Source organism: Rhinolophus sinicus, linkage group LG04 (genome assembly GCF_036562045.2).
Source record: "Rhinolophus sinicus isolate RSC01 linkage group LG04, ASM3656204v1, whole genome shotgun sequence".
Classification (NCBI taxonomy): Eukaryota; Metazoa; Chordata; class Mammalia; order Chiroptera; family Rhinolophidae; genus Rhinolophus; species Rhinolophus sinicus.
In genome coordinates this window covers 27,788,113-27,805,309 of record NC_133754.1, presented here as the reverse complement: position 1 = coordinate 27,805,309, position 17,197 = coordinate 27,788,113, and the positions used below count along the sequence as shown (strand labels likewise).

Genomic DNA, 17,197 nt, shown 5'->3' with positions numbered 1-17,197 from the left:
AAATGGATAAAAGAAAAAGTTGTTTCAAGATTTTGAATTTAATGTTAGCTATTTTTCTTAGGAAATGAGGCCCTTTTCTCATTGGAGACTGCATCAGATTATGTGAAAGATGACAAAGCTTCTTTCTATGGTTTCAAATGTTTTGCAATTGGATATGAGTTTAGCCCCGGACCTGATGAGGTAAGAATTAATTATCTTCTAATTCTGTTAAGGAAGATTGTGTTTCTAAGGGCTGCTACTGACTTAAATTTTTTCACTGCCTTTATTTAAGAAGTCTGAAATTTATTTTAAGCTAGGGTGTATAATTTAAAATGTTTTGTACTGTAATTGTGTGCAGTCATTGGTTTTTGCTACTTTCAATACATAAAGAGAATGGAGTCTGTGTAACATGACCCAGCCTTTGAAGACTCAGCAGGCTTGTAGTTCTGCCTGTTCCAAACCTGCTCAGGTCGCTGTACCTTTCTGAGTAAATAATAGAACCTGATTTCACAATCGGGCCAATTCAGTATCTCTTCTAAGTATTTCAAATCATACAATAAAACAAAATCAAGGTGAAAAAATGATCATGTTTCCTCAAAGAAACGAATGAGAAATTCTTTGGACCATGAACCTGTGGGCCCAAGCCTTACAACCCAGCATGAGACATGACATTGAATCTTTTCCACTCTTAATTGAACCATGTTTCCCTCTACTTTCAAAAGTTATGCTTGTATGCAAGTCACATTTGTTGATAGTCCAAACATTTTTTAAAGCAGATGATATGTTTGTGCAATTCTACAGGGAGTCATTCATTTGGAAAAAGAATTAGCCAATCTTGGTGGTGTTTGTGCAGCAGCTTTGATGAAGAAGGACCTAGCACTTCCTATTGGTAAGCCTGGTCAAGTATTAGGTATTTATAAATGATTCTTTTTTAATTTTAAATATAAACTATGTTTATTATAGAACATTCTGAAAATAGATTAGCAAAATGAGTTCCGTAGTCACATAATGCTCATGAGCAATAACAATTTAGTATACTGGTAGTTTGGGATTTTTTAAATGAAGATGGAAGAGTATCCTCTAGTCTTTTGTGTTCACACACACATATACCACAGACGCCTTCCTTTATCCATATCCATGCTGTGTGCCAGGCACTGGGTTAATCACTGAATATACAGTATTAAACCATAAGTTTGAGATACTTCTTAAATTTTCTAGTGAACATATCAAGTAGACAACTGGAACTCGTTGAAGCTCAGGGAACAAGTCAACAGAAATGTGATTTGACCATAGTTGATATTTAAAGACATGGAAACAACCAAAGTGTCCTGCAATAGATTATTGAATAAAGAAGATGTGGTACATATATATACAATGGAATATTACTCAGCCTTAAGAAAAGATGAAATACTACCATTTGTGACAACATGGTTGGGTTTTGAGATTATCATGCTCAGGAAATAAGTCAGACAGAAAAAGTCAAGAACCATGTGATTTTACTCATATGTAGAATGTAAAACTGAAAGCAACAAACAAATACCATGTTTCCCCGAAAATAAAACCTAGCCAGACAATCAGCTCTAATGCATCTTTCGGAGCAAAAATTAATATAAGACCTGATCTTATATGATTTGATATGATGTATGATATGATATGATGTGATATGATATGGTATGGTATGATATATGATATGATATGATATGATATGACATAATACCGGGTCTTATATTAGTTTTTGCTCCAAAAGACACATTAGAGCTGACTGTCCGGCTTGGTCTTATTTTGGGGGAAACACAGTAAGACAAACAAAAACTCATAAACACAGACAATAGTTTAGTGGTTACCAGAGGATAAGGTGAGAGCGGGGTGGAAGAAGAAGGTAAAGGGGGTCAAAAATATGGTGATGGAAGGAAAACTGACTCTGAATAGTGAACACACAATGCAGTATATAAGTTAGTCAAAATAAAAATGCTCATATAGATGATGTTTTATAGAATTGTACACTTGAGACCTATATAAACTTTTTTAAACAATGTCACCCCAATAAATTTAATGAAAATTTGAAAAATAAAAAAATTTAAAATAAAATCCTTGTCAAAGTAAATAAATAAATACATGGGACCATATGAAAGATGAGCTGAGAAGAGAATGCAAATGAGGAAGAGAAGAGCCCAGGATCAAAGCTGGGCCAAAATTTCAAAGCTGGGCTTAATAGGAAGAACAAAATTGCAGAAAGACTGAAGGAGCAGCAGCCAGTGAGGTAGGAGCAAAACCAGGAGAGTGGATATTCGTGGAATTTTTACATGCTGCTGAGATGTCAATTAAAATCTGTCATTGGATTGAGTAACTTCTTGATTGTTTATATATTCAATAAGAAATACATCAGTAAAATGAGAGAAATACAAAGGCTTTTTAGATCAGAGTGAGAAAATGGAAAGTCAGGAAGAGTGGGGAGTCAGGTTGAATATAGATAGCTCTTTGAGAGAGTTTTCATGTGAAGGAGAACAGAGAAATGAGGCAGTGGTAGAAGTGATACCTCTAAATATGATACAGATTTGTATGATATAATATGTAAGTTGATTTATAATCAAGATAGCAAATAAGAAAATAAAGTTAAAAATATTTCCTAGTTCTGTGATGTTTACACATGGTTTAATATTGTATTTTCGCAGTATTTGGGCATAAAAGGCATTAAAGTTTATCTATATCTCTTCCCTTTGAGACTGCCCTTCCCACTTGATCCTTTCTTTCTTCCCTTTCTCTACTCTTTTCTTCCATTTCTATCCTCTCTTTTTCCTGCTCACTTTCGTCCTTCCCAGTTCCCTCATTCCTACTTAATTTTGATATATGAATGAGGAAATGAGACATCTTGTATTCTATTCACATAATGAAAATTAGTACAACCACTTTTAAGGAAATTTGTCAATAACTGTTCAAATTTTACATGCATATACTTTTTCATGTAGCAATTCCTTATACATACTTGTACAAATGCTCAAAAAAATATGTTGTAAGATAGATTAATATAACAGTGCTTGTGATTAGAAAACTTAGAAATAACCAAAAGGTGTATCAATTGGAAACTGCTTAATAAGTAATGGTTTGTCCATACAGTGGGAATGTATGCAACTGTTAAAAAAATAAGAAAAAATAGACCTCTATGTCTTGACCAAGAAAGATGTCCAAATTATATTCACTGGGAAAAGCAAGTTGCAGAAGAAGGTCCCATTTTTGTGAACATCATCTTCTATATATATAAATATGTGTGTATGTGTGCACATGTGTGTATGTTGACACATACATACATTTATTTGCACACAAAGTTTCTAAAACAGTACATAACAAACTGCTGACGCTGTGTATGTTTAGGAGGGGGGAAGTATCAAAATTATTCATTCTGTACTTCAGTATAATTTGAAAATTTTCCTTTGAACATTTATTACTGTAGTAGTAGTAATATTTTATAAATTAAACTATCAAAGAAAATAATTAAAATATGTTCTATGTTAAGCAATAAAGGAGAAAATGGCTAGAAGGTGCAGTCACTACCTTAGATTTTCCTGCAAGTTATTGTTGTTTAGTAAATGTACATCGCTCTTCTATAAGTTAGTCAAAATAAAAATGCTCAGATTCTGAGTAATTAGTTTCCTCATTTTTTGTGTGTGAAAAGTGAGGAATACTAAAAGTTACACATTTATATACATAAATAAATCTTTTGCAAATCACTTGGATACATTTTGAGTATTGAGAATTACAGCTTATATTCACACTGAAAATTACATTTTAAAATGTAAACCACTGAGATTTATGCAGAATGATACTAGCTCTTTTCAATTTAGAATATCAGGATTGTGTAAAAGGTATAAAGAATGCAGAGGACTAGAAAGTTAAACTAAGTATTGATATATTTTAGTAAAACTTTTATTTACACAACAGGTAATGAATTAGAGGAAGATCTTGAAATTCTTGAAGAGGCTGCATTACAGGTATTGTCCAAGTATTGTAAGGATAAACTTTGTACATTAATTTAAAAGCTATGTATTCATTCAGATCCACATTAATTTCCTTGAAAGCAGGACTCATTCATTAAATACTTCATTCTAGTTATTGGCGATTATACAGATAAATAACTTACCATTTCTCCCATTGATGGGAGAGACACATGTGAGCCCTTGCTGTACTGGGGTGGGTGCTAACTCTAGAGTGAGCCGTGAATCCTCCAGAAGAAAGAAGAGCTACCAAGTGCCGGGGGTGTAGCGGAAGGCTTTGCAGAGCTGTGCACGTGGAAAGTGGATCTTGAAAGTTTTATTTACCAGTTAGGAAAAAGGGGAGAAAAGAGTTAGTAATTATTTAAATAATGCCCGTAGAGCACTCTGTAGTTTACAATATCTTTATTATTTACTTATTTTTGCAGTTACACTTTGAGGTCAGTAACCTCTTTCGTATCTTGCAATTACAGTAACTAAAGTTCAGAAAAGTTATGTGACTTCTCTAGAATTCAGCTAATTGAGATGTAGAGGCTAGTATCTAGGTCTTCTAATACCTGGTTTATGTATAAACGACTAATGCTTTATGTGTGTTTCCTGAGATAAATTGATCACAGCAGTAATAATAAAAGCAAACATTTATTTGTTCTTCATTGAGTACTGTTTCATACACTTAACATATTTTTAACTCATTTAGTTCTCGCACCAACCCTATGAATTAGAGACTCTTACCTGCATTTACAGATAAGGAAACTAAGGCAAGGAGATTTTAAGTAATTTGCCCAGAATCACACGGCTAGAAAGCAACTGAGCTAGAATTTGACCTCTGCCAGTTTGGTAACAGCCCTTGATTTAGATCACTATGCTCTAATCATAGGGAGTCATGGTGTCCTCAATAATGTTAAGAAACTTCTGGGTTTTGAAAACCCACCAGCTTATGTTTTTGTTTTTTAAAAAAGAAAAGTCAAATCTTTGTACCTTAATATACAAAAATGAAAATTCAACAAACATTTAATAAATATTAATACAATATTTGTCAGACAGCATGCTAGTTAAGGAGATCCATGAAAGAGTTCATATATTATTCATAGTTACAGGGATTATTATGGTTTATAAAATGTCATTTAGGCCAGATATAAAGAGATCTTTATTATGCTACTTGTCCCAAATTGCCCACCATTTTGGCTTGTAAGGTAGTCATTGTGGTGATCTAACTTGTGTATTAAACACCTACTACTTGTTAGGCAATGTGGTGTGCATTTTATGTGTGTTATTTAACTTAAATTTTCTAATAACCACAGAATAGAGATATTATTTGACGACCAGTTCATACCTTTTACATTTTCAAGAAGGTCTGTAACTTGTTAGCTCATAAGCACATAGCAATAACTTGACCAAAACGGGGATTCAAACTCAGGTCTGTTTGATTTCAAAGATTATGATTTTCGAAATTGCATAATTCATAGAAAGCAGAAGTTACTGTAGTATAAATTAGTACTGGAAGTATAATCCTTTTCTATGAGAAATATTTTGTTTTGAAATTTATTATATAGCCATTAAAAAGTTTCTAGAGTTTCAGCATTTAAAGCAGGTCTTTCCAAAACATAGGCTAGCTTGCCAGATAGGTAAGGACTAACCTTTCGATTTTATCTACCTCTTTTTCTTAACTTTAATCAGTTTTAGACAGGCTAATGCAGTTGATGTGCAGCCACCATTAAGTTTCCATCCACTTTTTGCCCAAGTCAAGACCTTGGTACCCACCCACCCAAGAGAGCAGATACAACCTACCCATGATAGCTGCCTATAATGGGGACGCAAAAAGAGGGAGACCTCCACAGCTGCCCTCAGAATGGTGCCCTGGCCCTGACAAATGGGGAGGTAATGTGTAGAGGGCTAGATAGTGTGGGAGGAGATGCACCATTTCAACTACGATGCAGATCTCTGATAAGTCACTTATTTTTGTGAGAAGAAAAACACTGGAAGTATTCCATATTTTTTTCCTCCTGGAAATTTTCTGCTTTATAAGCTACAGGAACACTGGGACATGGGAAGAAAATTATGTCCCCAAAATGGCCTATCAAAAATTGTGTGCAAGTTCAGAAATTCCTGTAATTAAGCTTTTATATTTTAAAGTATATAAATGTTCTCTTTTACCTAACAGGTGTGCAAAACCCATTCTGGTATTCTTGGAAAGGGTTTAGCTCTTTCTCATTCACCAACTATATTAGAGGCACTGGAAGGAAACTTACCACTTCAAATCCAAAGCAATGAACAGTCCTTCCTGGATGATTTTATTGCTTGTGTTCCAGGATCTAGTGGTGGAAGGCTTGCAAGGTAAGGCACTTTAAGTACAACAATCAGTTTCTTTCAAGGGTTGCCTCAGTCTTCATTGCTGAAGAGAAATGAAAGGGGAGTCATTAGGATATTGACATGCTGTCTCAAATAATCTAGTTTATGCCTTTTGAACTTGCTGAAATATAAAATGGTAGTTAATATTTCAAAATATATTTAAAATATATGAGAATTGTTAGTTGATTATTTTTAAGTTTCCTACATGAACTTTTATTTATTAAAATACACGTGCAACATGTATAATTGAGAAGTCTGCGTATTGGATAGTAGTATTTCATATCTAATTAAATGCCCAAATTTATCACTGTATTTTATTTTAATGTGTGGTTTTTTCAAATCTACAGTTAATACAAATATAAATTTAGAATTTAAATCAAATCATTTGATGTTATAGTGTTCTCAATTATTTTGTTGCTATTTGCTTTTTTTTTTTTAAGATAAAGAAAAAAATATGCTGGCTTGTGTGATTATACTAGTAAATGTAGAAATCTAACTTCTCTCTGGTTTTAATTTTAAAAATGCAGAGATTACTCTTTAGTTTTAAAAACCAAAATGGTGATTAGAGAAGAATGGAAAATCTTTTGTCAGCCTCCTTGTTGTCTTTGTAGATTTTTACACATAGCAGAATTATTACTTATCTCACAGAACAACTTGAATGTAGATCATGGGATGAGTTCAGGAATGGCTTTCACAAGTATAGAAAAGTGGTAAAATTTACATGGAAGGGAAGGTAATGAGGGAAGATAGTAGAGAAATTATGTAAAGTGAAGATGGACAAGGCATCTACATCTTTAACCTGACTGCTCTCAAGGAAACAGAATGCCAATTTTGCCCCTAATTTTGCAGAGAAGCTGCTCTTTTGCAGGTTTTCAGGCTGGCAAGTTAAGGCAGACTTCCCTTAGTAAGAATGAGTGTCGTTGGGACTTTAAATTACATTCAACCTAAATTCATTTCCTTGGTTATTTTAATTCGACCATAGTTAAAATTTTGTTTCCTAATTTTAAAATTATTTCTGTTTTATTTGTAAACCTCAGAAATCTTCATGTGCTTTGGCATATTTTAAAATTAATTTGTTATTAATGATTTCCAAGGAAGATACTTGTGATTATTGCTGAATCAAAAATGAAGATTATGATTTAGTATTTTGTTTGATACGTGTTTTATTCTTTTGGCTTAATCATTGAAGACGTTGATGACTGGTTTTTTTGTTTGCTTGTATCTGTCCTTACTGCTAGGTGGCTTCAGCCAGATTCCTATGCTGATCCGCAGAAAACATCTTTGATCCTGAATAAGGATGACATTCGCTGTGGTTGGCCAACTACCATAACTGTTCAAACGAAAGACCAGTATGGGGATGTGGTACATGTTCCCAATATGAAGGTAATTATATCAAAATTAAATTAATAGACATCAATTCACTGACTGTTGTAACTAATAAAATTTTAGAAATGGCAAGTACCTAGAGTCCATTTACCGAACCCTCTTTACATATGTATAAGGGAGGAAGCCAAAAAGTTGTTTAAATGACTTGTTTATATTACTTAGTATGCAGTTTTCCAAGATATATTATGTTTGTTTTTACATTTTGCTAGGTGCTATGATGATGCAAAGGAAGGATAAGAAGGTGTCCATAGAAAGAGTGCTAAGCACGTAGCAGGGAGGCCCTCAATACATAGTGATTGAATAAATCAATGAAAATACTTTTTAAAATGTTGTATTTATTGTTTAAAAGACTCAGATATATTCTGCACTTGGTACTATTGAAATAACATTTGAAATATCATGATACTTACTGAATAAATTAGGAATAAATGAATTTGGATTGTAAAAGAATGAGGACTGGAAATAGTCACATGTTGTATTGATGAATATAGTTCTTTGTATATCTCTTCCATGAGACATTAATTAATAATAACAAGAATATACTGTAATGTGTAAAATTATGTCCTTTGTTATATAATCTATTAATATAAATATCTCATTTAAAACCTATTGTATTTCTCAAAAAATCAATATTGAATGAAAATTTTAGGCAATCCCCAGCTGCCCCTACCCCTCAAAATTGTATTGCAAAGTAATTTGATTGGAGCTTAGAGTTGGTTAAGCAACAAAATCTCATTTACTTACAAAGCAGCTAATTTTACCTCATTATTACTTTTAATAGAACTATTTCAACTACTTGGTACATGCTTTGATTTATACCATGAAGAAGTACAATGCTAATGAAACCTTTTACCTGACTGATAGTAAAAAAGACATGAGATATATAGTTCACATGTCTTAAGACCAGTAAATAAAACTGTGTGGAAAAGTATTTGCCCCTGATCCTATACAAAAATTAAGCTTTACCAGTGGCTTTCAAAGTTTGGGTCATGACCCACAGTAAGGATTTCAATCATGACTCAAACATAGCATGGATAGGATGGAATAGGATATACTCTTAATTACATACAACATTTATATATTTATACAGTATGGTGCACTACATTTTCTATCTTTTTTAAGGACGATTGTGCCCCATCAAAGTGATTTCATGCCTATTATGAATTCACTGGAAAGCAAAAAAGCAAATTATAAGAAAAAAATGAGTAAAGAATAAAGTAATCCTGATAGTGATACAAAAAAGAAATGACTCCAAGGACAGAATTTTCATCACAATACAATACACTAATATGTTAAAAGGCTAATGTATTTATTTACTGATGAATTTCTCACTTAAGTGTATGTAGTAAATGGTTAAATCCAGTCTTTGGCCCACACAGTAAGTTCCTTATTTGTGTGACTACCATTTTCCTTGTCAGCCTAACATTTCTTTTTAATGTTCATACTGTTATGCTTTAAGTCTTTCTTTAGTTGTATTTTTTTTTTTTTTTTTTTTAATGTCACCTCCTCTGCACCGTTTGCTGTCTCTTACTCCATTTTGGTATCTGGGTTGTTCATAGCTTACATTTCAAGTCAGACTTTATGCTTTATCTTTTATGCTCTCCTCCTTTTTGGTTTTTCTTTTTTTCTTTTTTTCTTCCCCCCACACGTCGTCCTATCTCTCTTTCTGTCCTTCCTGTTTTTCTCCTGTATATTTTGCTTCTCCTACTCTGCCCTTTTTTACACTAGACTTCTTACTCATTATGCTCAAAATCCATATCAGATTTATCTCTATTTTAGAAACCATATCTAGGAAAGTCCTGAAAATATTGTTTAGGAAATGTGATTTGCATACCTATTGATTTTTAATTTATTAATATCATATTATCATATTAGTTGAAAACAAGATTAACTTAATCTGTTTTTATTTTCAGCCTAATAGAAAGAACATGAACCTTTAGGAGCATTTTAGACTTACCAAAATTTGTTTAAATATGTTTATGTAATAACAGCCAGTTATTTGAAACATAAAAGTTGGTTGAAACATAAAAGTTGTTGTTTCAGTGAGATCTAAAATGCTTTTTTTAAGTAGCAAGTGTTATTGTTACTTTTTAACTTATAAAAATGATTATTCCAAGAAAATCTTATTTAGTGAAAAGAGACAGTCACATAGGAAATAAAATAACAAAAAATGTTTAAAGAAGCAGTTTATAAAAGAAAGCAGAATATTTATCATTCTATAATATCTCAGTAGTCAGCATATAAAATTGTTCAGTTATTTACTTGAGGGTTCTTAGTACACAGCCAAGTAAGTATACTTCAAATGTTAATTTACTTAGAGTAAATATAGTATAGTTGTTTAAAGAAAGATTGAATCAAGATAGTATGTATATAAATAGTAGCAGTGTATATGAGTTGAAGAATTTTACTAATACACCTTTAAATTTCTATGTTTTAAATATATAAGATGGATTTGTAATGTTTTCAGGGCATTATGTCAGTTCAAATACTGATCTCTCATAACCCCAACTAAAGGTTGTGGTTATTTAATGGAACATATTTGCCAGCTGCACTTAACTTTATGTTGGTAGTCAGAGTCGCAAAGTACTGACTCCGTAGAATTGCAGTAATAAGAATAATAAACATTAAAGGTATTCCACAGTTCTGGGATGCTCCTGGATTACTAAACTCATGCTGTTACTTTCATCAATACTACCCTTACTATTTCTGTCAAGATCCTATTGTTGAATTAGCTGTTCTTAACAACCATAAAAGTAGTGTCTGAAAAGAACAGAAGAAGCTTTGAACTTGAGAATGATGATGATACCTGATGAGCTAAAGAGGCATTTAAATTGCTTAGCAGGTGGCCTGTTAGCTCTCAGTGGGTCAGAGCGCAGTGTTAATAATAAATTGCTTGTAACTTTGTGGTTGTCTATCAAGTGGTTTTTGCTCATGCATAAACAAACGTACAAGCAACAATAAAATGTTTTATTGTAATTCCTGGAAAGTATTTCTGAGTATTGTTTATAAAATAATTTGTACTTTCACTGTTTTAATATGCATTAGCAAATCTATTTTTTGCATCTGTGCAGTAAAGTAGATGAAAGATAACCTCATTTTATTGTTGAAGAAGGTGAGCTAGAAAGCTTAATTAGATCGCTTAGATCAAATAGGTTATGTTGATGACAGAGCTGTCTAACAGGACTCTTCCTTCACTAGACTAAATAAAATTATTTAGGCATTAGGTATGAGATTTGTTTTATTATGTGTTAATTTTTAAGACTTATCAATGGAGTACATTTTCTTCTGCAGAATGGTTAAAATTGAGATTAGCACTTCAAAATATGTGGAGATGGTGAGAAAGTATTTATACTTAAGTTACCTGATAAAATAATTTAATGTTAGTCCCTGCAAAAATTCAATGTAAATTCATTCTACTATGCATTCCTGTACTTTATTAATGGTGGCATTTATTTTTATATTATGTTTTAATATCTATGATTATTCTGAAAAACAAGTTCTCTCTTTTACACTGTGTTCATATCCATATTGTGGAACCATCTTAAGGTCGTTCTGGCACTATTAAATAAGCCATTGAAGAGAATGCCCACGATGGGCCAATGATAACAAAAAAATTATAGAATCGTGGGTCCATAGCTGTAAATTGCTTTTCTTGATGTGTCATGGACAGTTATATAATAATAATATTTGCTTTTTATAATATCTTGGTTTAGGTGGAAGTGAAAGCCGTTCCTGTTTCTCAGAAAAAAACATCTTTACAACAAGAACAAGTAAAGAAATCTCAAAGGATTCCTGGCAGTCCTGCAGTAACTGCTGTATCTTCTAACACTGACATGACTTTTGGCGGGTTGGCATCACCAAAGCTGGATGTTTCCTATGAACCAATGATAGTGAAAGAAGCTCGATACATTGCCATAACAATGATGAAGGTAATTTATTTTACTTAACCAGAAAAAATTTATTTTTCACCATTTCTTCATTTAACAAACACTGCAGTGATTCAAATTCAGACACAGAATTACAGATGTAGAGAGTTGTTGATGTAAAATTTGCAGCATATTTTTTAGAATGATGTTATGTTCCTTCAAAGAGGGTTTTCATTTGTTTTTGAAAGATGTCCAGAGGGGATTACCAATAATAGAACAAGTTAATCCAATCAGAGACTGAGATGGTTGAAAACTGAAATTCATTTCCTGCAAAAGTACTTGTCTATATTCAATTTACCATTATTCTTAGGACATAGCCCTTCAAGGATTCAGGGTTTACCTTAGCCTCCTTCAATTTTGGGGTTCTCCCAAATGCCAGGCTCATCTCTTGGTTTCTGACTTCCGGCTTTTTAGCTTACTGATGCTTTTAGATGGATATAAAATATATATAAATATATTTTGTCCAGCTTTTTTATTAAGATCCAGAGGCAATGTTAGTCTGAATTATAAAGATGGTCATTATTTAAAGCATAAGTTAGGAATTTTGCCATTATCAGAGTAAAATGGTGAGCCATTCAAGGCATTCATTTAGAGAAATGACACCATTAGATTTTTTGTAAAGAATATGGAGAATGTAATGGGGCAGATAATCAAGAGACATGGTTTTGTTTAAATCTCTATAGGAGACTGTTGGCTTAGTCTGGTGAGATACGCTGACCCCTTGGACTAGTGAGTTGTCAGTCAGACTAAACTCAAGAGATGTTTAGGTTCCATAGGGCTTGGTGGCTAATGGGGATGGAGTGAAGAGAAAGAGGTAGTACTTAAAAGGTGAAGTTCACATTTTGAGTTTGAATAGTAAGATTGATCATTTTGGAAGAGGGGCAGGTTATGGTTGAGGAAGGTAATAGTTTTGGATGTGATGAGTTTTAGATATCTCTGAAATATCGATATGAAGATTTATATGAAAGGACATTGGATTGCAAACCTGAAGTGATCACAGTCCCTTCTTTTCTCCAGAAAAGAATTTGAGAATAATCAGCAGTTGGATTACTTAGAAAGGTAGATACCTACCTACATGAGTGAAGAGAGAAGTACTAGGACAGGATCCTGAAAAACACCAATATCAGTGATTCTCAAACTTTTGTCTACATCAAAAAGAATAAATAAATAAATAAATAATTACAAATAAATAAAAAATTTCACAAACACAAACTTTTGTTTATATCAGTCATTGGGAGCATTTATTAGAAAAGATTTTTCAATCATCAAAAGATTTAGATTCATTAACTCTAGAGAGATTCAAGAATTTGTATATAAAACAAATATGCAGAGTAATTCACATTCAGAACCTAACCTTTGAGAAACATTGATTTACAAGATAGATAAAAAAAGAAAGAAAGAAAAAGAGGGGGTGGAGGAGGGAAGGGAAGGGAAAAAAGCGAAGGCAAAATCAAGCATTGATAAGAATACTAGCCAAAGCGATAAGAGATTAAACTAGGACCATGTCGTGTCCAGCGCAACAAGGGTTGTGGGGAACAAGGAGGGCGGTGCAGGGTTAAGAAATACAGTAGCCAAAAATAGAGTGCGAGCGGGGCCAAGGGACTCCAGCCTCAAGGACTGAGCCCGGAATCGGGCCAACACATAGCTTTTATTAGTTAGGTGAGGAAGTAAAGTTTGTTAGTCTCAAGATCTGTGAATCTCACACATTATACTAGGAAACTGATGCAAGCCAATCACCTTTGCCTGCAGGCAGCGGAACCGTAAGTCTCAGGATGTATGTACTTCCCCAAGGGACCAAACCTTTATGCATATGAATAGATGGAGAGCACATCATTGAGTCACTGCCCCTGCAGGTTGTGGGAAGGAATGCAGCCACAGAGGCAGAGGCTCTCCTTAGCCTGGGGAAGGTAGGGGGCTGTACTCATCCATCTCTATCAACCCTGCGAGTTCCCCAGATGGTCCCCATGCTACTGTGTCTGGCTTAGGTCGTTCCCCTGTTGGGGAATCATACCCGTTATTGACTAACTAGCCATCCTTTGGGGCCAAACAGGGAGACATAAGGTGTAAGCACAAAGGTGAAGCTAAGTCCCTGAAAGGATCCGTCTCACAGACTCTCCTTTCTTTAGGGGCAGGTGCGAGGGGACAGACGGGTAGGCAGCTGCGTGGCAACAGGACCAGAGCTTACTTTTGCGACTTTCACTACCACATTACATATAATAACTCGTTTAATCCTCACAACAACCCTATAAATTCTGGTTTTATTCCCATTTACAATTGAAATATGGAGAGGTGTTAAATAACTTGTAGCCACACCAATGGCTAGGAGTATGACTCCAGATTTCATTTTCCTAACCACCTATGGCATGTCAAAGAAAGAGTGGTTTAGGAAGGTTTAACAATGTTATGCTGCAGAAGTGAAGCTTTGAAAAGGATCTTGTGACCCTGAACTCATGATCTTGGCAGGAACAGTTTTAGAGGCATAGTGGATTGATGAACACCAAGTGAAAATAGCTGGAGACAAGATGTGTATAGATTAAGTCCTTGAAGATGTTTGGTTATGAAAAGAAACAGAGGACATGGAATTGAGTGAAAGCTTTTGAGTTTAGAATTGAGTATACAAAGACTTACACATTTTAATACTGATGAGGACACAATTGAAAGAAGGAAACTGTGAAGATAATCTTAGATAAAATGATATCTAGAGTTCAGGTGGAAAGATTAGCCTTAAATAGGAAAATTGAATTACCAGACCTGAATGTAGTGTTTTGCCACTTTCACTCTTTCAGGAAAGAGAAAAGAAAATAATATGGATGTAGTTAATTTGTAAGTTGTGCAGCCGAAAAAATTATTTCTAATAGTAATTGAATGCTTCACTTTGGAGGTAGGATTGATGAATCTTAGGGTCAAGATTTCGAAACAAAGGGGAAAAATAAAACAGTCATTATGGAGAATTAAGGAGGACTAATCAGAAAGATTTTTAAGACATCCTTGAAGAATTAGTTGAAATTGAAGATCATGCAGTACAGTATGAATCATATGAATAGGGATAAGATAATCATTGGATTGATTCAGCTTTGAGGTTTTGCCTGATAGTTCAACAAATGAATAGTGAGAGAAGCGAGTTTAGCATTCGGTGATTAAAGAAAGGGCAGTGGAAACTTATTGGTTTGGAAAGGAAAATGAAAGGATTCAGAGAGAGAAATTTGAGGGGGTGAGGACTAGAGATTTAAAAATTGATATAGTAGGGGTTACTGAGGCAGAAAACTGAGCAGGCCATTACAATTCTGAGTAATGTCATGGGTTTATGACTTTTTGTGTGAGTGGCCAAAATAAAGTTGAAGTTAAGATTATTGAGGTTGATAAAATGAAGGAGCTGAAAAGCTGGAGTTTTGGATGAATTGTCCACTATTAAAGAATTCAAAGGTAAACATTCTCATTCATTTCAATTTTTATTTTAGGGATTTAGTTTCTGGCCTCTTTACCTCCCGGATCATTCTTAGTTTCCTGTGAATATGCTTCCATCTGTATAATTTCTTTTGAAAATCTAGTTACCAGAACTGAATATAATATTTTAAGAATGTTCTGAGTAGCTCAGGGTTAGAGCATGTACAGAATTCCATTCCCAGACTGTCTCTGAGATATTAATTCATGTTCCAGGAAAGGGGATCTTATTATATCACTGACTCACAGGTACTGTGTGCTACTAAGTAGTGATCCAAGTACTGTGGAGGAGGAAAAATGAAATATGATATATTCTTTCATTATTAAATAAATAATGTATATTGGAGGGAAAGTAGGAGTCTGGAAACCTGGGTTTTCCTGCTGTTACCACCTTTGTACTCTTACTAGACTTAATCTTAAATTACATTTTTCTCATTTGTAACTTTTTACCAGGTGAAGGCAGCTAGATCATTTCTAAATCACTTTTATGAAAATGGAAAGGGTGGGGAAAAGGAAGGGGGGCACTGAGTGGGGTGGGTGTGCTTCCCTTTACTAATTATAGTACAAGTTAGAAGTGAATGAGCAGTTGGAGAACTTGACCTGAACCCTGAAAGATGATAAATATGGTAATGTTGTAGGAATACAGAAGGACTGGGAATAATGTGACAAGTTTCACGTACCTGCAGTCCATTTTTGTCTTTACATTTCACCATAATTTTTTCAGATATTTTCATTATTTTTATTAAGAAACGTATTGTTACAGTTGTAATTGCAGCCCTGGTCCCATTTCCACCCCTTCCCTAAAGGTACCCATTATCCTGAATGTAATGGTTCTCATTCCCAGATGTTTTTTTATACTTTACTGAATACAAATTTATCCATAAGCAATATATTTAGAATTATTTGTTTTTCAAAAGTTTATAAAAATGGTATCATATGCACGTGTCATTTTGCCAGTGTTTTGCTCAATCCTGTTTTTAAGGTTTAGCCATAGAGCTGTAGTTCATTCATTTTAACTGCTTTAAATTGAGTATGCCAGTGTATTACTGTTTACTGATGAGCACTTAGGTTGTTTCTAGTTTTTTTCACTATTATAAACTGTACTGAAGTAAACATTCTTGTATATGTCTCCTTTTGTACATGAGCAAGAAGTTTTTTCTCCAAGATATGTATCTAGAAGTGGAATTGCTGGAATGCATGTATTTAGCTATATTAAATATTGCCAAAACTTATACTCGCACCAGCAGTGTTTCTAAGTGCTAGATACTTAATGTTCTCATCAGCACTTTTGTTGTTGTTTTAATTTGCATTTCCTTGATTCCCAATCTAGTTGAATAACTTTTCAAATATTTATTGGTCTTTCAGATTTCTTTTTCAGTGACTTGTTTTTATTCACTTCTGCGTTGTTTCTCTCTTTTGTATTGATTATTCTTTACATATTATGGATTCATTTCCCATTTTGGTTATGTAAATTACAAATCCTCTTCTCCCAGATGAAAGCTTATCTTTGACTTTTTATAAGTGTCTTTGTTTTGGAGAAATTCATAAGTTTTCAGTGGACTCAGATTTCTTCTAAATTTGTTGATGGTGTTGTTTATTACATTTGGGTCTTTAACACACCTAAAATTTATTTTTTGTAAATGGTGTGATGTAATTTTATTTTTCTCCTATATGGATAACCATTTGTCTTAGTACCATTTATTGAATATTCTATCACTGCATTAATCAAGAATGTTTGTAAAGATTTTGTGATTCTCACTGGTGTCTTTCTTAAAGGTTTACGAAAACTACTCATTTGAAGAGCTGCGTTTTGCATCACCAACTCCTAAGAGGTAAGGATCATTTCCTCAAAGTATATTCAAAACTTGTGTTGTCAACTGCTTGCAATTAAAATCATCCTGAATTTCAACTTTGTTTTCCAGAAATAAATATTATATAGCATGTTTTAAATTCCCAGTAGAGATTTACCACAAATTTTATAAAGTGTAGATTTTCAGGTAGGATTTATTTATATTCACTGTAATACTGCCAATATGTTTCATAATACTAAGGTAGTAGAAAAAAAATAACTAGCACCCAAAATATATAAATGGGCTTGTTTAGGGTTGATTAGCTTGTTTTTTCTAGTTT

At 33.5% G+C, this 17,197-nt stretch overlaps 1 protein-coding gene across 15 annotated transcripts in view; it reads left to right on the top strand.

Moving 5' to 3' along the window:
* MYCBP2 (MYC binding protein 2) overlaps window positions 1-17,197 on the top strand; it is a 240,014-nt gene that overhangs the window by 138,055 nt on the left and 84,762 nt on the right. For all 15 annotated transcript variants that reach the window (XM_074329406.1, XM_074329401.1, XM_074329409.1 and 12 more), the window contains 7 exons: window positions 62-180; window positions 781-868; window positions 3,916-3,965; window positions 6,127-6,299; window positions 7,553-7,697; window positions 11,414-11,629; window positions 16,844-16,899. In XM_074329406.1, coding sequence (XP_074185507.1) covers window positions 62-180; window positions 781-868; window positions 3,916-3,965; window positions 6,127-6,299; window positions 7,553-7,697; window positions 11,414-11,629; window positions 16,844-16,899 — 847 coding nt within the window. The remainder of the gene's footprint in view (window positions 1-61; window positions 181-780; window positions 869-3,915; window positions 3,966-6,126; window positions 6,300-7,552; window positions 7,698-11,413; window positions 11,630-16,843; window positions 16,900-17,197) is intronic.